The sequence below is a fragment of the Epinephelus lanceolatus genome, chromosome 19, assembly GCF_041903045.1.
Source record: "Epinephelus lanceolatus isolate andai-2023 chromosome 19, ASM4190304v1, whole genome shotgun sequence".
In the NCBI taxonomy this organism is placed as follows: domain Eukaryota; kingdom Metazoa; phylum Chordata; class Actinopteri; order Perciformes; family Serranidae; genus Epinephelus; species Epinephelus lanceolatus.
In genome coordinates, this window is record NC_135752.1 from 22,799,107 (window position 1) to 22,822,628 (window position 23,522).

The window sequence follows — 23,522 nt, forward strand, 5'->3', positions numbered from 1 at the left end:
GGTACATGTTGCAATCCTTTCTGATGATGCAATGTGTTTCATGACATGTCACATTGCTGTAATGAACACTGTGTGAAATGTCAGCCTCCTTGTGTAATTCAAAAGTAGGCCTAAGTTATTCTATTGTGGCACCGTGGGCTCCATGACTCCTCCTGTCTTAAAGCTGCTGTAATCAGCAAGATAGAAAACTGTCAGTCATTTGGCCAGCAGGACTCATCATGTCTTCTTGAGGATGGATTACTGAACAGATTTACTGGGCACAGGCCCAGGGGCCCATAGTGTCACCTGCAAAATGTCACTCAAATTAACAAGTACCCAACCAGGAAGGAACTCAAAATGCCACAAAAAGACCAGAAAGAGATGCAAAATAACCAGAAAGACACAAAAAAATACCAAAAAAAAAGACATAATACCTTAAAGGGACATAAAATGACTACAGAGAGACACAAAACTACCACATACTAAATTACCAGAGCAACACAAAACCACAAAAAGATGCATTAAGACACACAAACAAAAAAACAAAAAAAAGAGGCAAAACCACCACAAAGTAAGTGTTTCTTTCTCCTTTGTAGGAGAGATGGTGAGGCCTTTTTCATATCCATGCCCAGGGGCCCCATTGTCTTATAATCCCCCCATGGTTGTATCTATTTGGAACAAATGTTTTACAGCCACTCACAATTCCCATACGTGCTTACACGCAAGAGTACCGCCGTTGTGGCACGCAGGAGTTCCCGAGCGCCCCTTTTTTTGGGGCGCGACGGCTGAGATACTCTGAGATAAACAAAATTCAACTTTTTAGAACACAGCAGCACACACCATATGTCATGTAACGAGGTTAAACCAATCACAGCTTTCCCTTCTTCCATAAATATCAGCCTGTGGTAAATATGAGGAAGAACTTGATCATTTTAGTGCAGGGCTACGCAGAGCTTTACATCTGTCCCATGGACAATATTTTTGGCCTAATACACACTTACAAAACAACGCCTGGAAGATCAGCTCTGCACTCACACTATTTACACCCGTACTTTCATGTGGTCAAAAGCAATCCGATTGCACTGCGATCACAGAAAACGCATGTTAATGAAAGGTGTAAAGGGGGTGAGACAGCCTTATATCCAGCCTTATAACATGATGCAGATAGGTTTGCCTTTTTTTGAGGACATATATGGCAAATGGCACTGTTTTTATTTTTTTCATCATTTTACTTTGAACACAGGTTTATTTCCATAGTGGCAATATGAATCACTTGCAAGGGCCTGCTCTTTCTACAGGCCCCTCCACCTTAGGGGCCCCTGTGCCTGCACTGTCTTCATTTACACCTCTGCTTCTTGTGTCATTCACTGTGTGTAAGCTACATCTACAGTGTTTCCACATGTTTTGATATAGGAACCCTGCAGGTTGTCCATTGAACAGATATGCTGGAGCTACTGGAGTCAAGCAACCAGCTGGTGGAGCGTTTGGTTGCAGTCTGACAGCTAAAGAGCTTTGGTTTTCATTGTAGATTTTAAGCCCACTGTGGTGATACATGTTAGTCGAGCCCTGGCTATTGTTCGGCACCCCTCACCTGACAGATGCGCACTTCAAGCACATCTTGTGGCAGGGCGCGCAGTGATGAATGAACGCAGCGAGGCCAACTCTCCAGGCAGAGGCAGGGCTCATTTTACACCACACGGTTCCGCATCAGGCTCTTGTCACTACCGGGTGGAAACCGCTATGCGCGCTGCCCTCGCTTTCTGTGAGCTAGCAGGCAGGCAGGGCCGCACCGCATTTCCTCCTCACCAGTGCCGCAAACCCCGCCCCTGCCGGATGGGATGTGTAACACACCGCTGTCCTCGATTGGCCCAGACACGTGTCCGTCAGTGCTTAGTGCCGCTCCACTGATGGACGGGACGCTGACGGCGGTGGGCGGGCGCAGCTAAGAAAATTATAAGGTCATTTGAATTACGCTTGCTAGCGAGCTTATCGGCTACAATGAACCTAGAAATGATATCAATGGTTGTGACAATGAGCGGATGATGATCGCGGGGTCAAAGTCGACGCTCACAGCCAGGCGTATTTGACTCCCCACCGGAGGGAGAGGAGCGGCAGCAGCAGCTCGTTGTGGCATTACAACAGGAGGGGATCCCGGTCGGTGCGTGTGTCTGTGTCTGCGTGCGTTTCTGTGAGCCTCTGTCAAGCCAAGCGAGCGGCGGCGAGGAGCGGCGAGGACGACCAGGATAGCCTGTAAGCCGATCAAAGCGGAGTCGCACACGACGAGTTTCACGTCTGGGATTTCTGCGCACCTACATGCTGTGACGGTGTGAGCGAGGTATGTACGCAAAAAATAATAATCATCATCCCCCAGTAGCCACAGCCCGAGATGACCGTGCGCCCCTGCGGTGCTCAGCTCCACAGATGGCTCTGGGTATTACAAGCTAGGAGAAAGGAGGAAAGAGCCCGGGTATGACTCCTATTGTCCTCTGGCAACCTTGTGCGCAAACGACCCTCTGACGTACCTCGAGAGGTGGCTCGACACTTTAATATCAGGCGGTGCGTGAGAGGTGATTCATGTGAACGTGGACTGCATATTCAGCATGCCTCTTCATCCTAAAAGAGGCTGCTGTCACACTGTCCATCCGCTTCCTTGCTAAGCCGATGCGCGCAATAACGCTGCGCATCCTGCTCCCCGGGCAGCGCCTGTTACCATGATAACCTACATCATGTTAGCGTGATTAATATTGCCCAATACGGATGGAAGGCCCTGTGTGGAAGCGCACATGGCACGATTATCGAGGCGTAGTCTAACCAGCGGTGGGTTGAGCCTCGCTATCGTTTCCACATCCACTACCGCAATATGATGCTACGCGCCTTTTAAATATCCGGGTGTAGCGGCAGCAGATGATGAAGCCTTTTTTCCCTCACTGTGAAGTGGCTGCTGCTTTCTTAACGTATGTCCTTTCACTGGCGTGTGACAAATCCCATCATGTCGATGCGATACATTCACAGTAATTGTCTGCCTGCGTTTTAAATAGCTGCAGACTTATTGGATTGCTATGATATCGCCATCATCACCATTGCAGGGAGACAGACTGAGTAGTAAATATCCAGTCAGCATCTTGGCTCTGGAACAAATAGGCAGACATCTTCCCTAAAAAAAAAAATGCCCGCTTGTTTTGAACTGACATCCCTGCAGTGTTTTTCTACACAGGCTCATGAATAGATAATACGTCATGTAAACCTATCGTTTACTGCTTTAAGGATCATCTTCCCAGCTATCAGGTGGCACTGAACACCAATGTCAGCACATGCTGTCCTCTGCTGCTCTCAGCTGTCACTTATAGACAGCCAGCTTTGAGTTAGGATTCCCTCAAGGTCTCTGTAGCCTTGGGTTTTATCCAGCTGCTGGAGAAAAGAAAACTCAGGGAGTGAGGAAATAGATTACACTCATGATGTTTTACATGTTTGTGACCACTTGATTTCATGCAGGATGACAACACACAGCACAAGACGGTGCAAGCTTGCAGTGTGGCTACCAGAGCTGAGTCAGTGGATTGAAATGGGCGCAGGATGTGTAAACAAAATCATAGTAGATCACATTCCTATGTGGTTGGCTTAAATACCATTGTGAAGATGTTAAACATCCGTTTTCTTTGCTTACGCTAACCACATGTAACCTTTCTCCTACTGAACTGATGTGTGTGATTCATCCCAGCCTTTTATCTGTATATATTTATATATGTGTGTGTGTTTGCATTCTTTCAGGATGATCCGTCTAGCGTGTTGCACAGCCCTGCTGTTCGTGCTGAGGCTGCTGGTGGGCTTGCCGTGGTACCAGGTTCTCCCGGCCATCCTGATCTTCTACCTGGGAAGTGGAGGATGGAGCTTCCTGCAGATTTTTGCCAAGACAGTCGGCAGAGACTTACAGTAAGTACAGAGAGGGTGTGTATGTGTTGGCGTGGTGCCAGTGGTAATGAAACCTAGAGAAGTCGTTGATTCATTACTTCGGCTTTTTTCATTTGCTGCTTTTCAACCAGTCAGGTCTTTTCTTTCTGTCTGTAGAGCGGTCTGTACGTGTTTTGACAGTGACAAACTATTTGTTTTTTGGCTCTACACGCCAGAACACTGGACCTGAAGTGAAACAATGACCATGAGGGGAAAGTGCTGACTTTCAGCTTTAATTTGAGCCTGTTAACATCCATATTGGGTGAGCAGTATCAGAACTGGAGCCCTATCATTGTCTCACGGCTCTGTTAAAATACAATCAGGGAAAGCATGCCTTTTATTGTATGTGAGAGCAGCTAAGAGCCCCCTATCAAATCCAAAGTGCTGGATTCACAGCCAATCAACAGCAAATGTGTCACTGTCCAAACACTTACAGGTATCACAACAATCAAAGTCTCTGAAGACAGTTAAAGTCAGCCACAACAAGACCTTGGACATACAACTGTACAACAAACTGTAGTTTCTGGCAAACAGCGGAAGAATAAATTGTGCCTCATGTTGTTGATAAGGCAGAATAGGGCCATCAAAGATGTTGCAGGTCTTTGCTTACTCCGCTGACAGTGACATAACTGTAGATAGGACAGGACTGTAAATCAGAATGATCATTTATCACCTTTAGACGGACTTTAAAAAAATCTTTTTATGGGTTATGCATGCTCTGTCCACACTGCATCTGTTAAATATGCACCATGTAGACAAACCACATGCCTATCAGCTCGAGATATGAGTGCAGACATAACCACTTAAGAGATGTTTCTCTACGTTTGTACTTTTTAAACAGAAAGTGCACACTTTATATTGTGATATTTACTGGAAATGACATAATATAGCCAGCAGCAAGGAGGTTGTTATTAATTATGGTCATTTCCCAGAAACTTACAGCTCCCTGGCGCTCTCCCTCCAGCTAGCTGCCACCCTATTTAGGTTTTTGTAGTGAAGTAAGGTATAGTTTAAATGACTCCTTATTTAAAATTCATGAATCAACCATTCTTCATCCATCGTGGTGCTTTCAAAGTGAGCGGCAGGAATAAATAAAAACAGGGCATCTTACAAAAGTTCAGCTCAAAACAGCAGCGCTGAGTTGCTTGCGGCTAGTCTGAGCATTCTAGTACTATACAATGCAGTCAAACTGAATTTGTCGCTGAAGCTCGCTTGCATCACATTCAGTCAGGACACATGTTGGAGCAAATAAACCAAATATTCAAGTTATCTATTTTTAAAGACAGTAAACGAATTCAGAATACCACCAATTTAAACTATGACAGAATACAGTCACTTATATTTGGTATTTTAAATACGTTACACCCTTTATTGTACTCTGGAACTCCCCAACCCTGACAGTTTGATTATTGAACGTGGGATTTTGTTTGTTTGTTTAGCAAGTAAGGTGTTCTCACACCTTCTAATCCCTCAAAAATGTAGCTCGACATCGTTGACTGAGGGTTGCGTTGAAGAACTCGTCTTGACCCGAGGCTCTTCCTCCCCGGGCCAATAGTTAGCGACTAGCTGCATAATCCTGTTGTGCATGTTTTAAAACCTGATATGGCAGGTAGCTTGAAATATCTTGGACAAAGGACAATAGAAAGGACGGGGGGAGGAGCAGACCTTTTAACTGTCTTACCTAAAGCCAATATTTACGTTTGGGGGGTGGAGGGGGGGTTACCATGGTAATTGGTTTGTCATTAACTTCCTTTTTTTCCTCAATAGCCGCAGTAATGGTAAAACAGGAAATTGTAAAAGCGTTTATGACCTCTTCATGAGATGTAAGCCAAGGTGACCACACCAGTTGTGATTAGCGCTTTTCTTTGACCCACTGTATTAAAAAAAATGGCCGCTGCTCTCTTATTGGTTGGAGATAAAGATAACAGTTTCACAGGCTATATTTCAGAGACAGATCTTAAGCTTGAACTATTTTCTCTTCTTCTTTAGACCTCTTACTTCTTACGCTTTAGCTACCTAGTTGTGTGCACCTGCTCATATGCACATAACCCTCGCTGTAAGTACAGTTCTGATAACGTTTTAGTTATTTGTCAGTGTGCTGATAGTGGCCCCAAGGTTAAAAATTCACTATTCTTGACCCTGTCAAAGCATGTCCTTTCCACAGTGACTCATAAATTTCTCTTTTGTTATGTACAAAGCTAATATATTGACATTGTAAGAAGCACAGTGGTTCACATTTTAATGCCTTAATAAACTAAAACAACCTCCCAGTATTCATGTTTCTGTCCTTGCAAATGGCAGTGATTGTCACTGGGTGGTTTAGTGGGTGTAAAACATCTGTGTTTGCTTGAATTGGTTGTAAATAGAGTTTTTTTTTTACCATATGGTGCAGTGCAGTTTGTTGACAATATGAAACTCCACTCAAAACTGTGATTAACATAACAGTAGAATTTAATAATATCAGATCTTTCTTAAAGTCACTTTGCTGACAATATAAAAAATATCTTGGGAAAAATTAATTAATTACACAGTGTAGAGTTCAGGCAGCTCGTCTGTTGCAACAAAATATGCTCCACGCTGCTTTATTGCGGCCATGTGCACTTATGAAATGACGAAAAACAACTGCGCAATACTAAATTATGGTCGTCTGGAACTACATGAAGCTGATACCCTGTGTAATGATAAGAAATATCACCATCACACAACGCAGCCATGAAGTAACCTGGCTCAGTAGATGTTTATGATGTTTCTGTAATTATGCAGTGCTCAAGAGAAAGCCCACTATCTCTGCCTTTGTGCCATAAATGTGAGTTATCGAGTGAGATCCTTCCATTTAGGCAGACTTTGCCCCCAGGAATTCATCCAGCCATCTCAGTCATAATGTTTTATGCTGAGTGTGGTTACATTTTGCACAAAGTAGGTAATAGGTGACCTAAGTTGGTCAAATATAGCTGTATATTGACTTCAAAGTATTTAGCGTTGAATATCAAAGTATTAAGAATGACAGTATCGGTGCTTTTGAACATTTTTGCCCCTCAGCTACAGGCTATGGACACTTCTTATTACTGCTGACCATTACCCAAAGAATATCCTAAGTTTTTAATTTGATTTCTTGCTGTTGATGCATTCACCGTGTCACAGACATAAGTGCTGCAGTTGTAACAGTGAACATTCAGTTAGCTTTATATTTTTGTAAAAGTCATATTATTGTTCCATATTAAACATTTGCAAATATCAAACTTTTTTGGAACTTTGCTGCACAAAACACCCACAAAACATTTCACTCAAGAACAACTATGAAACCAGTCTGAAAACTTGTGTTCCTTGGGAAATGGCAAGCAATAATGAAGGCATGCAATTTGTAGTTAATGAGCTGTAACGTAAAACTAACACAGCTTTGGGTGAGCTGGATTTACCTTAACATCAAAATGCAAATTGTCTTTTGGAAGAGTAATTTTAACTAAGGTAAGGTAACTTTATTTGTACCTGTAGGTAGATTTGGTTTGCAGTAAAAGACGAGAAATCCTTCGTGACGCATATTTTACAATCAAAACAGACAATAGACCAAGGGCGTAGGTTTCATTTCAAAACTGGTGAGGACACATGTCCAGCAGGGGGGTCCAGGAAAGCACTTTCTTGCATTCTGGTGAAGTTTTATGAACCAATTTACAGTGGAAATGTCTTTTATATACAGAAATTAAATCCCAAAAGTCAGGCACAATGGTGACAGTTGACTGCTTTTTAAATTGTTTGCCCTTTAAATGTGTTTCTCCTGCGGATCAACTTTTCTCATTTAATGTTATCTGTGCTGAGTCAACACACGTGTGGGCATAGTTTACGTTTCCATTCTCCTTTGTGTCTTTTGTTTGGGGAGGTAACCTCTTAAAATGTGCACGTGGCACCTGTTCACATCAGTGATAAAATATTTCAATTAATTTAATTCATAAACCCCTGGACTTTAATGGCTTATATGTGTTTCAGCAAGATTTTTTTGCTCATATTCAAAACGTACCCCATATATCAGGGTTCTCTTAGAAGCTGGGAACAAAGTTATAATATCTTGAGAACAGAGTTGTAAGATAATGAAAATAAACTCAGAATTTAATGAGACTATGTTAAAATGTTTCAAGAAGAAAAATCTACCTGCCGGCTACTCTGCTGTGCATTAGGTTATCACTCTGCTGATATGGTAGTATTCCCTTCAGACTGTCTGACAGACACAGAACCCCGTTTGGGACTGTCTCTGGTAAGGACAAAATTTAAGCGTCTGTGCACTGCTCTTCATCAAAGGTGGAAAAACAAAACTAACTGAAAACCCTTTTGAAGCATAATATGGGATTGTCACATTTAAAAGAAATAAAAATAAAATTGCTGTCCCTTGCTGGATCTATACATGATGCAATTTGTCCAGTATTTTAATGCTCAAATATCAGTAGGGACATTTCTGTCCCCCAGGATATTGGTAGGAATGTGTCCTTGCCATTCATGTGCAAACCTGCGCCCTTGCAATAGACAGACATGTTAAAAGTTGTCAGGCTCTTATAATGACTAATAAATACATGAGTAAAAATTGCTTCTATAGCATCTGTACAGTGCTGCTATGTTCAGCTGAGTGATGGCTGGTATGAAAGAAAGCTGTCATATAGCACTTCCATCCAGAGGGCAGAAGTTGAAATTCACAGTGCAATTGGTGGGAGTCAACATTTAAAAATCGAGCCGGCTATCTGCTGTCTAACTGGCTGCTCTCTCATTCAATGACATTTTCTCTTCCTCCTTCAGTGCGGCAAGTGTGCTATTGAGGGTGAAGATGAATGTCAGACGTCACCTTAAAGAAAAGAACACCATTCCCAAAATCTTTGCTGAAACAGTGCAACGCCACGGGGACAAAACGGCACTCATCTTCGAGGGGACCGGGGAGAGGTGGACCTTCCGGCAGCTGGATGAGTACTCCAACAGAGTGGCCAACCTGCTGCTGGAGCGGGGCTTCAGGGTAGGTCCATGCATCTTGTTCCACAAACATTTTGCTGAACTGGTTCTTTTACTTTTTTAAAACTTGCAGGTGTTGTTGACACCCCTGTATAGAGACTCAGAATCAGCTGATGACAGTTTGACGAGCCCCACCTTTTGTTGTCTCTCTCTTCAGGAGGGCGACGTGGTTGCCCTCTTCATGGAGAACAGGTCCCAGTACGTGGGCCTCTGGCTGGGCATGGCCAAGATCGGAGTCGAGGCCGCTTTGATCAACTTCAATTTGAGACTAGAGGCCTTGGTCCACTGTGTCAACATCTCCAATGCCAAGGCTGTGGTGTTTGGCGCGGAGCTGACTGACGGTAAGAGCGGGGAGGCCGGACAGGGGGATGAAGCAAAGGTGGCTGCAGATTTTCTTAGCTGTAGTCGCGATGTTATCAAGGTAATAGCCAAAAAATATGTACACCACTGTCTTCTGCTGATAAGTGCCGTAATGTTTCCGGTGTGATGAAAGAGGTGAGTGGTGTGGGGAGAAAGCAGGTCATGAAAGATAGATGGGTTTTAGAGGAGGTGTCTCTATAATATCAGTGGGGCTTTAAATGGCTGATAAGAGGAAAGAAGCGAAGGTAGCGAGGTAATGAAGAGGGAGATGTCTCCATCATGAGTCTGCAGCGTTCAAGGTCTGAGCTGGTCAGAGAACCGTACTGATGAATGGTAAATGGCTACAAGGTGTTTATGTATTATAAAATGTTTTTTCTTCCACTTAGTTCTGGTCTCAATAGATAAACAAGATAGATTAAAGAATTAAATTAACTCTAACAAGATCACATGTGTTGGTGAGTATTTCTGAATGTCCAAACAAAACTAATAACCTGCTCTAATGTCTAATCTACTAACCAGCATTGCATTATTAAACATGCCTGGTATTGCTCAGACATGGGGGCCACTGATGATATGAAATTGCAGCAGCTCAGTTGAACGGTCAAACATAAATTAGGGATCTATTTCAATCTCCTTGTGACCTTCTGGGTCCCTGCCCAATCTGAAAAGCCCTGATCTCAACAGCTATAAAGAGCGAATGAGTTCTGAGCTGCCCATCATGGGATTGATGGAGCAGTGTAAGTGTTGGATCCTGGACTTGATGTGTGCTTTGTGCCTTTTAAGTAATTGGAAGTGCAGCCTCTTTGCCGCAGAGGAGGCTAATGTAGAGCCAGTGGAGTTGGTGCTGAGCCAGTGGAGTTGGTGCTAACCCAGCTGACACAAGGCTTTTAAATAAACATAGTGTTTTGTTTTCTTTTTTCAGGGGAAAATATGGATTTCAATTTGTGTTTTATCTTCTGCTTCACTCACAGTAGCATATTGTTTTGTGGTGCTTATATTGTACCACATGACGTCCTCTTTTCTTTTTGGTTGGTAAAATGAATCAAACTTACTTATCTGTGTTTCTTTTACTCTGGTAGCGGTGTCCGAGATCCACAGTTCAATGGGGAAGACGGTGCAGATGTTTTGCTCCGGAGACTGGGACCCCAAACGAGTCCCGCAAGGAACCGAGTGCCTAGAGCCCCTGCTGGAGGGCACCCCATCTCACCTGCCAAGCAGGCCACAACGATGCTTCACAGGTGAGAACACAATGAACCAATCTTAGTTACCTAACAATGTTAATAACTACAAGAAGTTCATTGAAAGGTTTACTAAGCAGGATTATCGGTTACTGTTTGTGAACATGTTTGCCAGCAAAAGTGAAAGCCAAGTCTAGATTCACTCTCACTATATTTGCATTTTTTTTGTCGCTGTGTCTCCTGGATGCCTGCTGCTGATGGCCCAGCACCCGGTTGCCACTTTTTGATTAATCCCTAACCTTAGCCAAGCACTGTAGGAGTACACACACCCATAAACGTCCCAAACACAGTAAATGCAGGCAGAGGGCAGAGTGTCTGCAGAAAAATACACCGCCACACACTTCTGGCTCAAAAGTGATAAATGAGAGGGATTACTTTTGTTTGAGTCTGTTTTGTTTTTTTTTAAGGAAACTTCTGTGAAGTACACCTCAACAAATAGTCATTTTACAGATGCTCTCAGGAGTCACTTTAGGTGATATTTTTCCATGGTGTAGGCCCTGATCACACAGAAAGTGTTTTAGCAGCTGGAGGTGCCTTTTTGTAATTGTGTAAATTTGTTACTGCTTTAATGAGAATGAAGCCTTTTGCTCATGTTTTCTGCATTGCGATGTGCCTCGCGTTTCTGTGCTCAAGGCACCTAGCGTTTTTGCTGGAGCGCACTGAACTCCTCGAGTTGAAAAAACCTCAACTCAGAGTGGGAAAACAACCCCACATCATCTCTTTTTTGTCATCTTTTTCCCCCTATTGTCCAATTGGATGATTTGAGAGGCGGCGGGCCTTCTGTGGTGGTCAGCAAGTTTATAGTTGGTAAACAATGGAGGAGAAACTGGAGGTAGCGGTTGCCAGTAGGGCTACAACGATTAGTCGACTAATCGACTATTAAAGTAATCAATGACTATTTTGGTAGTCGACTAATCGGTTTGAGTTATTTTTCATAGAAAATTACTATAAAAGTACCCTAAAATACTCTTATTGCAGCTTCTTACGTTCAGATATTGGCAGCTTTACACACTCTCCAATGACGGTGAACTAAAATCCTTTGGCGTGAGTACGAAACAAGACATTAGATGACATAATTTTGGGGTTTGGGAGAGACAGACCGACATTTTTCAACATTTCTAAACATTTTTAGATAAAATGATTAGTTGACTAATCTAAGAAATAATCAACAGATTAGTCGACAATGAAAATTAATCATTAGTTGCAGCCCTAGTTGCCAGATAACTAGAGCTATACGGCCTGACAACAGACAGCAGGTCGTCAAACTGCCCCCGAGTCATCCTAAAATCATCAAGGCGAAGCTCCTGGACCAACTGGTGGTGCTCCCCTTTTTTAGAGTCTAATGTACCTACACAGATCTCCGTTGCCCTGTGCCCAACAAACTATTTGCTGACAGCCTCTCACCCTCAACCAGAGCTACAGCAAGTACCCTCTGCCTCAACATTTTAGGAATTAGATACTTATTACTGTGAAATAACTAAAATAAATAAATAAACAGTAAATTGTATACACAGGAAGGTTAGAATAAGGAGGTGAGTGTGGTTGCCTGGCAACAATTCAAAGGCGCAGCAAGCTTTTCTTTTTTTTTCACTACTGGCATTCAATTCTTAAAATAAGCAGCCTGCCAAACGCTTTCTGTGTGATCAGGGCCTAATTCAGCCCCCAAAACCACATGTCCTTGTCAGTAATGCAACTGTCAAATTTCTGTCAAATTCTCAGCACTTACTCTAACCAAATAAACACAGCAATTTCAAAAAAGTAATTTGTTTGCAGTTACTGATAGTGCATCATCACAGACCTGTTGACAAGTGATAAGCAATACTTTTGGGACCAAGCAATGACTAACAGTCAAATAAATGACATCATTCAATCATACTAAAAAATGAAACACTTGCACTGAACTGAAATGTCAAGAAGAGTTTCTTTTTTGTTTATTTGTAACATAGGTATATTAGATTAGACAGTGTCAGTGTTCCATTAGTTTCAATAATAATGTTTTAATTCTATTTAAAATATTTATGACTGCAAATAAATACAGAGGCCGAACAGAAACTTTAATTCACCATATTTATTGGAAGTAAAAGTAATCACATGATGCTGATAAGCTTTAACAAAGGAAGCATTATCTACCAAAATCCGCCACTCTTTTAACCATTATCATCATGTTGAATCACTGATGACTCATCACAAGAGATTATATGGGTAGCTTGTTTCCAAGGCAACAGGTATACAGTACACGGGTAAAAGGGAGAACGAATTTTATACACAATATTAACCAATCAAGTCACGTAATTGTTATTTATATCACAAGTTTGCTTTACAACAGCCAGTAGAAGATATTAAATACATGGAATATGTATGTATGCACAGCTATGCGATGAGCTGTTATTGAGAAAAATGAATCCAGTCCCAGTTGCTCACTTACTTTTGCCCTTGAACACTTCTGTAATCACTGACAGCCACACAGGCAGTTGCACCAATAAAACCTGTGACCTTTGTTCATGCTTACTCTCGGCAACACTCGCCACCCACACAGCTAATTTGCTTATGCCAAACAGCTCAGTGAAAGGGGTTGTAGTACGTGCATGAGGCAAGGTAGCACAAATCCACCATAATATAGCTCTCTGGCCATATATCAGAGCTCAAAATTGTATTTCTTTGGTGTAGTAGTGGCTGGAGTTTATTAGAGATGAAATTAGTTGTGAGCTGGAAGGCAAAATCCAAACACAGGTGGTCTATTGTGATGTCAGAGACCTCTCAACCTCAGGTAGAGCTAATTTGCATTCATAAGGATGCTGGACGTTTGGTCTGAACAAGATCTCGCTGTCTAACCACTTTGCTTGCACATTGCAGTGTTTCCCTGAGAAAAAGGGGACTTAATGGCCTAATTTTACAGTCTTTAAAAGGGATTCTGCTTCATTCTGCATCTGTCCTCCAGCGCTGTAACTTAGTCAAAATGAGCTTGCAATCAAAGCTGTGAAAAGGCCTGTAATTAAGTATCAAAGCCGAGCACTTTCACACCAGCGCAGCTAATCAGAAGTGAGCATTCAGCAACGTGTTTATGTCGAAAAGAGTTTATTTACACACTTAAAATGCCACAACCTGTCATAGCATATTTAGTTTTTGACATGTGAGTGATCCCACTCTCACTCTACTGTCTGTTTCAGATCGCCTGTTCTACATCTACACGTCAGGAACCACTGGGATGCCTAAAGCTGCTATTGTTGTGCACAGCAGGTAGGAAGGAGCCGTGCGGCTACAGTAACTAACAGACACACAGGAACTGCAGCTGCTCTCTTTGTTGATCTGTGTCGCTTTCATGTGCAGTATAAATACTGTTGAAAGAGAACGTTAGAGAAATAAATAAAACTTGTTGGTTTTGTTTTGACTTATTTTACTTTTTTCATTTCAGGTACTACCGCATGGCAGCCTTGGTGTATTATGGCTTTAGGATGACATCAGATGATGTGCTGTATGATTGCCTTCCACTCTACCACTCTGCAGGTAAAACTGTGACTGTGTGTGATTGAAGCTTATGTCAGGAAGTCTATCTGCTCTTGTTCCCTACAGGAAGTTAAGTTGCTTATAGTGTTCATCTTGGTGAACTTAGCTTGAAACAGCATTCAGTCTAAAGGCCCAGACGCACCAAGTCAGCTTCAGAGAACTCTCCACACCAGCAGATGGTGGTAGTCTATAATCCTCATTCAAAAAGGGAAACTGGGAGACGGTCTTGATGCTAGTTATCCAGTTAGCATACTAACAACACAGCACAATGTTGAAAGAACAGAGCATATTTATCGTGCACCAGTGAACAGTGACACAAACCATCAGGAGATGTTTCTGCTAAAGCGCTCAATGGCAAAAGAAAAATTATCTTACCTTCTGTAACAAGTTTGTTTTGGTCTCACTCCCTCTCGACGTAAGTTCTTTGCCCACATTTCTCATTTCGGTTTCTCTTCTCGTGCCCTGAGCTGAACTGCCAATCAGAGTGATTTCATTCACTGATTCACTCTCCGCTGCTGCCGATGCCAATTCAACATGTTGAATTAGCCAAAAAAAAAAACCAACAGGGGCTGATGAGGTGCAGGACACACCGCACTGATAAGGGTGGCAATCTTCACCTGTGTTTTTGAATGAGTGTCTTTTCTGGCGCACATTAAGTCTCAGTGGGCCTCGATCACCAACAGTTCTTAGGAAAAAAAATTCTAAATAAAGTTAGCCTATATTAATGGCAACCATGTAATCTAATAATTAGTGATAAATCATGCTAGAAAACATCTCGGGCAGGTTGGACAAAAAGCATTCTCGGAAACCATTGGCTGTATTTGGTGTCTGACTTCTGGCAGACAGCGATACAGCCTCTGGGGGCAGACCCCCGATTTTTTGGCATTCCGGTTTGATTTGGGCAGAGGAGGCGAATTTCCGTTTCCGACTTCCGTTTATATATAAGTAAATATGCTGAACCATTGCGATGGATTCAGAGTTTGCAGTGACGCCAATTATGTTCCGCCTCGTTAGTTCACCGCACGGAGTGTTTAACCTGGCAACAACTGCAGCCGGCTCAAACGTGATTGGTCAATATCACGCGGACTACAAACAGCCTACAACCGGAAACCAGGGCTCTTCCGCTCTTCTTCCGGAGGCAAGATCTCCAGGGTTTGCCTACAGATTCTACATTCACACACACTGAATGTAGAGTCTGTATATAGAGACTAGACAAAAAGCAGCATTCCAAGTGAGTTACAGAAGCATTGCGTCAAATAGTCACCTTCCACCTTCTCTGCCCCGCTATCTGTCTCTCGCTCTTGCAGACACAGGCACACCTTGGAGAGTGCTGCGGCTCTCGTCTCTGCTCTCAGTTCTGAGAATTGTGCAACTATATCTAAAGTTTGCGGCCGAGTGGTTGAAGGTGCATATTTTTAGCATCCCATGCATTTTTTTGTGTTATTTTATATCCACTACTGACGCTACTGAATATGACAGCTCGCTTGGTGTTCACTTTCTGCAGAAGCTTCTCCACTTCATAACTACTTCAGGTTTTGTTTTTTTTTTTAAACAGGCTCGTGTCATTATTTGTGTTGTATTTACTGATGCTAATTAGGATCAGCTGGCCTGTACTTTCAACTTGCAAGCAATAGGTTTTGTTTATGTAAGAACACAGGCTCAAACAATTCTGTGGTTTAAGAACATGTCATGAATCTGACGCAGACCTTTCTTAAGACCTTTCTTTCAAACAAATTTAAGAAAAACTTGGTGAATGAGGCCCAGTGTTGTTGACTTCTCCTGCTAACAGAAAATGGTGACAGGTTGCATGTTGTTGCTTTAAATTCTTTGTCTTTGTATGTGTCCATGTTGAGCTTGCATTCTGTGACCACAACAATCCATATGTCTTTGTCCACAGGTAACATTGTGGGAGTGGGCCAGTGTATCATACATGGCATGACTGTAGTCATCAGAAAGAAGTTCTCCGCCTCGCGTTTCTGGGATGACTGTGCCAAATACAACTGCACTGTAAGTATGATGTATATTACAAGCCATTGATCTGGTGTGCATAGCAGTTCACCACAATTTCAGTGTTGTTCAAAAGATGTCTTTCCCGTCTCTTCTTTTAAAAAATAATCTGTGTTATGCTATCCACAGTTAATCTCTTTGAATCCCCTTTCCATTATAATAAGCTTGGTATTAAATCAGTAATTAGTCTGTTCTTATATCCTGTCTCATCTCTAAATGAATTTTTGTCACGACCATCCAGATTGTGCAGTACATTGGTGAGATCTGCAGATACCTGCTGAACCAGCCAGTTAAGGACACAGAGAAGCAACATCGGGTGCGCATGGCACTGGGCAACGGCCTGCGCCAGTCCATATGGGAGGAGTTCATGAAGCGTTTCAACATCCCACAGATAGCAGAGTTCTACGGAGCCACAGAGTGCAACTGCAGTCTCGGCAACTTCGATAACAAGGTGTGAAGGTGCAGCAAAGTAGTGATTATGCTCTGACCACGCTGAAAGCTTTGTGGTTGGTAATATATTTTTGTCTGTGCTCTAGGTTGGAGCGTGTGGCTTCAACAGTCAGATTCTACCGTTCATCTACCCCATCAGACTGGTGCGGGTTGATGAGGAGACCATGGAGCTCATTAGGGGACCTGATGGTGTCTGTATTCCCTGTAAACCTGGTAGGTTTACTCTTTACTCATATGAAACATCAACTTTACACTTTGTACATACAGAGTGGTGGTGTTGAGCAGAAAAACACATCAGGGGCGTATGCAGCTGCTCACATATTGCCATCCACATCATATCATCACTGAAATAAAGCTGGACACATAATCCACCTTAATATGCTTGTTCATAAGAATAAGAAATATTGAATGAAAGGAAATAGCTATATATTAAAGGAATACTTCACCCCCCCAATGACCATTTCTTTATCAATTGCTCAGACAGTATTACACTGTCTGAGAGCATTTTAAATGAACTGAAGTAATGGGGGTTTAACAACAGCAAATGTATATTAAAATATCTGTTTACCAACTCTCATACATCTCGTGCAGTATGATCAAAGTCTCATTTATCCAGTTGTATGCTCAGTACCTCCCAAACTCTCACCTTACTCATGAAGTTAAATCCAAGTCTCCTTTATTCAGTCTTATGCTCAGTACTTCTCAAACACATGCATTTTCATCAGAACATTACAGTGGTGGAAAAAAGTTTTCGGACACCCTTAAAATTTTACACAATCTCAAATATTATCATGAAATATTTGTGGAAAAATCTTTTTTGTGTTTCAAAAGGTGTGGCTTCATTAGACAGATACAAACAAATACAAATTATATTTTTTTGTTTATTGTTTACAAGAAAAACTAACAAAACTAAATTCTTGACAGTTTCAATATGTCAGTTCTCAACATTGTCGGTATCAAAGTCAACAAATAACAGAGAATGTGTTCAAAACTGAACAAAAAATAAATAAACCATCACATCATCAAATTAATATTTACTAGTCCTGCCTTTGGCCATAGTAGAGCTCTAATCCTGGCTGGCATGTTCCCCACGAGCCTTTCACACTGTTGAGGGGTAATCTTGTCCCATTCTTCTTGAATTACTGCTTTTAATTCTTCTAAATTCTTTGGTTTATGCTTTGAAACAGACCTTTTGATAATCCACCACAGATTTTCAATGGGGCTCATGTCCGGGGATTGAGCTGGCCACTCTAAGACCTGGATACTGTGCTCCTGCAGCCAAGTTCTACTGGCCTTGGATGTGTGGCAAGGGGCATTATCTTGTTGAAACATCCAGTTTTTACCTTGACGGAACAGTGCACGCGCAGAAGGGAGCATGTGGGTTTCGAGAATGGAACAATAATTGGTAGAGTTCAATGTGCCATCACAGACAGTGAGATGACCAACACCAGCAGCACTCATGCATCCCCAAACCATGATACTGCCTCCACCATGCTTGACAGTAGGTACTGTACATGCTAGAGATAATGCTTCGCCTGGCCTTCTGCGTACCCTCACATTAGTAGGAGGAAGATAAAGCTGGAAACTGGACTCATCTGACCACAAAATCTTCTTCCAATTCCTGGCTGTCCAGTTCTTGTGTGCCTGGGCCCAACGACGCCGGGCTAACCTCTGTCTCTCATTGATGAGGGGCTTCTTGATAGCCTTGTAGGACCTTAAGCCATGATCTAAAAGTCGGCCACGTACAGTGCGGGTGGAACACTGGACACCAGTTTGGTTTGACCACTGCTACTCAAGCTCCTGTGATGTCATTCGGCGGTTTTGCCTGCACATGCGGATCAGGATGCGGTCATTTCTTGCTGAAGAAACCCTTGGACGCCCAGATCTTGGTTTGTCTTCCAAACTGTTGGTTCGTCTGTATTTCTGCAGAGTGTATCCAACTGCTGAAGGACTGCATCTGCGCTTCCTGGCTATCTGGCGGCAGCTGTACCCTTCCTGGCTGAGAATCTTTATCTTCAGGCGTGTTTCCTGCGTTAGGTTCCTTGTTTTAGCCATTTTTGTGTCTGAAGAACTTTCAAATGTGCTGGCTTTATGTAGACACGAAGCTTGGCAACAAAAATTGTGTCTTTTAATAAAAAGAACGGCCTTCATCACTGGTACCAAAATGACCCAATACTCAAAATTACTTATGTATTTTTATGGAACCAATCAATTTTAAGTTTTTAATGGCTTTTTTAGGATTTATTTAGTATTTTGGCTGTGACTGTACTAAAAGAAATTGCACTTGAAGACCTAAGAGTGATTCTTAATGCAATATTTCACAAATGCATGGGGTGTCCGAAAGCTTTTTTCCACCACTGTACAATATTAAAAACCTCTGTCTACAAGTAGCATGCCTATGAGCTCTGGTTGTGCAGAGTTCAAATGCAGATGCATACCCTGGCATGCTAGTCGGCCACACATAAGACTATTTGTACTGGTGTGCTTTTAAATCATAATGCTTAAGCAAAAATGCATGTGTTTGGTACGTACTGAGGATATGACTGGATAAATGAGACTTGGATTACACTGCAGGAGTTGTATGAGACTCTGTCAAAGGAGGTTTTGATATAGTTGTTAGATGTTGTTTAACACGGCCCCTGTGTAATTCAGTTCATGAAGAATGTTCCCCTTTTTTGGATTCTTCGTTCACCATGGAAGCATACAAGAAAGAGTTTTCTTCACAAATTCAAGGTAACATGAAGTGAGTAATTGTAAACAAATGGTCATCTGGGCGGTGAAGTATTCCTTTTGGAAGATTATAAAATGTGAAGAGTCATTATCATTATAGCACTACTCTGGGCACACTGCAGTTGTTTTTCTGGACATTTTAACATATAATGTTACTGGCTGAGCAAGTAGGTTGAACACTCAGTTTATAGGTTAACAGACTCACAACAGGGCTTCAGTGAACTTCAAAATGACTGCGTAGCATTGTGTTTATCACATAAGTGCTGTGGACATACTGTCATGCACAGACACACCTGGTCCCCTCTGAAAGCCCTGAAGAAGCTCAAACACTCCACTTTGTGTGTGGAAACAGTAATGTGATTTGCCACTATAATCACCAGTCAGACATTAATAAATTCTCTTGTTCTTCCTCTCTAGGTGAACCTGGGCAGCTAGTCGGCAGGATCATTCAGAATGATCCCCTTCGGAGGTTTGACGGATATGTCAACCAATCAGCAACCAGCAAGAAGATTGCTCATAGTGTTTTCAAGAAGGGAGACAGTGCCTATCTCTCTGGTTAGCGTCTCACACACACACACACACACACACACACACACACACATGTTGTGGTATTCACCATATTCTTTGCTGACTGACTGAATAAATACAATCTGTCACCCTCCTCTCACCAGGCGATGTGTTGATCATGGATGAGTGCGGCCACATGTACTTCAAGGACCGCACAGGAGACACTTTCCGCTGGAAAGGAGAGAACGTCTCAACAACCGAGGTGGAGGGAACTCTCAGCAGGCTGCTAGACATGAAAGATGTAGTTGTCTATGGAGTGGAAGTACCAGGTAAAAATCTGTCAACATGCTTGCTTGATTTTCCTCAATTTTCCTCCCAAAGAAAGTTGTCATTTCGGTTTAGTTTAGAGCTGGGCAAACAACATGTCTGCAGCCTGTGTGTGTCTTTAAAATAGGTCACTGTTGTGTGTACAGAGAGATGAGTGGAATGCTGAACAGATATTTCACAAGAGCCATACTGCGTTAAATACTAGTTATCACAGCTGCAGTGTCTCGGCTTACTGTTGACTTATTGTGACATTAAATGATTTATAGCATTTTAAAGTGCCATTACATGTAAAGCTGAGCTGCCACTGAGGCTCTGCAGACAAATCACAGATGCCACTTTATAGTTGCTGTGATTAGATTAGATATGGGATAACTTTATTAATCTCCAAATCTAGTCTGACATGCACGGTGACGAATAACAGAAGTTACACAAGTCAGACAGATCACAGCAGACAACATATGAAAGACAAACTGCCACAACAGTAATAACACTAAAGGCCCAAATGCACTTAAGTTTTAAAGTACAGCTATTCTTTTAAATGGTCAAACACGCACTTTAATTGTTATGAGGTGCGTCAAACCGCTTTGACGTCATACTGCGATCTTGTCAAAGAAGGACCCAGCAACCAATGCGGTTATTTTCTGCAGCTGCAAAACGTCTTTGGAGAGAGCTAAAAGAAATAAAAAGGTAAGTATGTTTTCCCCAGAGGACAATATATATTTTTTTTGAAAGATGAACTGAGATGTCTGGTCTTTAGTGGCTTTACTGGTGTTCTACTGCCAACTAACAGACAAATGCAGCAGCACACACCCCACAGCTGCCCTCCTTCCTTATGTAATGTTGTAGGTTACTACCATAGAAATGTACAGAAAATCAGTGGGAGTATCTGTATGAGAAATTGGCCTAGATAGCGACCTTTTCCTAAAATACCACTGGTTCTGTGGTGTTGCTATTTCAAATCTGATGCCTGCAGTGCACCCAAAGGTGTTGGTTTTGTGTCAGCATCGGGACACATATGAAGCAGGGGGTTTGGGGGTCCTCTGCCAGAAAATTTTGAACATCAAACACTTCATTTCCTGCATTTTTGTGCCTTTTTTGTGTCAATTTTTTGAAGTAAATGTCTTCAATCTTTTCAAAATAAAATTCTTCTGCAATTCAATGTTTTTATCAGGGAGACATTATCTAAATATTGAGGGGGACATTTCCCCTGCTTCCCCCCAAAATCTATACCAATAAATGAGCCATAGGAGCATCTATTTACTCGCGACAACAGATATTCCAAGAGGATAGTAGTGTTGCTCAGGAGCTCGCACTAAATAAAAAGGCAGTATCTTAATACAATCATTTTTATAGAGTGAAGTATCAAGAAGTGTCTCTTTCAATACAAGCAGTATATGAGGGGAGCACAAGTGAGATGTTGTGTGAAGTCACAAGAAGAGTTCTGCACAGCATTCATAGCCTCGTTGCACAAACACAAGCATCCGTTTGACCTTATAACTTAGTGGTCTATAAGATTAATCGTCTGACATGCCCATTTCTGTGTGCACAGGAGCAGAGGGAAAGGCTGGAATGGCAGCCATCGCTGATCCGTCTCACTCCACTGACCTGGAGAAGTTTGTGAAGGACATGGAGAAGGCTCTGCCTCCGTATGCCAGACCTGTATTCCTCCGCTTCCTTCCGGAGGTCAACAAGACAGGTAAATGCTCTTTTCAATGCAATAGGTGTCAGAGTATAATTGTAAAAAGATTTTTAGAAACAGAGCAATTTTATTTCTGTGCAATTGAAACAAAACAACAGGTATTAGACCACAAACCATCGTAGCTGGCCTCTGATGTGTCCTAGGTGTATTTTATTTTTTTGATAAGACTGTACATCAGACAGTGATGACTGTTATGTGGAAATTTTAAAGGAGTCAAAGTACAGTGTCCATCCATCTGTTTTCTGCTGCTTATATGAGGTTAAGCAAGGTAGTCCAGAAGTCCTTCTCCCCAGCAGTGTTTCCTGAGGCATCCCCAATTCAGATGAGGGCATTTCTGCAATATGAATCAGCATCTGTTTTCTGCTGCTTATGAGGTTAAGCAAGGTAGTCCAGAAGTCCTTCTCCCCAGCAGTGTTTCCTGAGGCATCCAAATGAGGGCATTTCTGCAATATGAATCAGCACTTTATTATGGCCGGGCACCCTGCAATGGAATATAGAATATAGAATATTTTGTTGTTATTGTGGCTGTTGTGGAAAGTTCTTATTGTCCTTCCTCCCTCCTCTTCTCTTCTTACACCTACCTGCCCATGGGACAGGAGATGGAAATTAGCCGTACGGCTACAATCTCTTCTCATATTTACATTTTTTTTTTCTTTTAAAATGTTCATTAATATGCATTGTCCCATTTCTAAATAAAGAAACTTGAAACTTGAGATAATTACTCCACAGTGTTCTGGGTCTCCTACCAGTATGGCGTGCCCAGAAAACCTCTAAAGGAAAAGCACCCGGGTAGTCATCCTCATTAGTTTTATCAGGCTATCAGCCCAAAACCCTCAAATATTTGTATTACTTTCATATCTGGACAGTAAAAAAAGAGGGTGTGAGAGGTCATGCTATACTCCAGATGAAATTACACCTCTAGTTCTTCACATAGCAATTTTTTAATTCCTTCAATCTAGAAATGATGAATTTCGCTTATTGCCCCTTTAACGCTGTGTTTCTATATTTTTTAAAGCAGTAAAGACAGTGAAGTACGGTTATTCTAAGACATGTTAATGGCACCTTAATTGGGAAAATGAAACACCTACATATTTCTCTTTCTCTTTCTTTCATAGGAACGTTTAAGTTTCAGAAGACGGACTTGCGCCGGGAAAGCTTCGACCCCACTGTGGTGTCAGACAGACTGTACTTTATGGATTCCAAAAGAGGGTGCTATGTGCAGCTGGACGAGGAGCTTTACCGCTCCATACTGTCAGGGAAACACAAATTGTGATGAGCAGGCTGACCACTACATCTACACATGTACACATAGACACACACGCATACAGAAAAGACATTAATGTGTGACCAGGATAGCAGAATGCAGGACTTCGCCCCAGTATACAGTGCATTTAAAGTAATAGCCATACACACTCCGTGCATCCGTACTCATATGCCAACACATACACACACATTATATTCCCCAAACCCACTTTGCTCTTTGTGATCCCTAAAAACAGACACACACACACACACACACACAGCATCACTCCATCCATCCCCAGCTACTCCTCTCGCTACCTCAGCAAACACAGAGAGAGGCACAAACCTAGTAACCAGGTCAATTTGGTAACTTGAAACCACCCTTCATAGCCACACACTCCCTGCCCACACAGGCCTCAAGATAGCCACGTCTGGCCATCCTGGTCCATCAAACCACGTGTTGCTGGGGGACACTCCTTGGGGGGACGCAGAGTTCAGGCTCCCTTGCAACCAGAATGCAAAACTTGAAACTGCAGATAACCACA

At 42.3% G+C, this 23,522-nt stretch overlaps 1 protein-coding gene across 1 annotated transcript; it reads left to right on the forward strand.

The window, feature by feature from the left end:
• Nucleotides 1-1,909: 1,909 nt before the first annotated feature.
• slc27a4 (solute carrier family 27 member 4) lies at nt 1,910-23,380 on the forward strand. Its single transcript, XM_033646843.2, has 14 exons — nt 1,910-2,314; nt 3,748-3,909; nt 8,707-8,917; nt 9,071-9,254; nt 10,353-10,511; nt 13,679-13,748; nt 13,924-14,015; nt 15,913-16,022; nt 16,264-16,473; nt 16,559-16,685; nt 19,620-19,757; nt 19,874-20,038; nt 21,586-21,732; nt 22,851-23,380. Exons 2-14 carry the CDS (start codon nt 3,749-3,751, stop codon nt 23,006-23,008), a joined length of 1,932 nt encoding a protein of 643 aa, XP_033502734.1. The 5' UTR covers nt 1,910-2,314; nt 3,748; the 3' UTR covers nt 23,009-23,380.
• The last annotated feature ends 142 nt before the right edge of the window (nt 23,381-23,522 follow it).

Bases quoted from the DNA above. Each gene is read 5' to 3' on its own strand.
- slc27a4 (XM_033646843.2), top strand. From the start codon at position 3,749: ATGATCCGTCTAGCGTGTTGCACAGCCCTGCTGTTCGTGCTGAGGCTG. The intron at 13,749-13,923 runs GTAGGAAGGAGC...TTTTCATTTCAG, and splicing joins GCTATTGTTGTGCACAGCAG to GTACTACCGCATGGCAGCCT. The intron at 21,733-22,850 runs GTAAATGCTCTT...TTTCTTTCATAG, and splicing joins TCCGGAGGTCAACAAGACAG to GAACGTTTAAGTTTCAGAAG.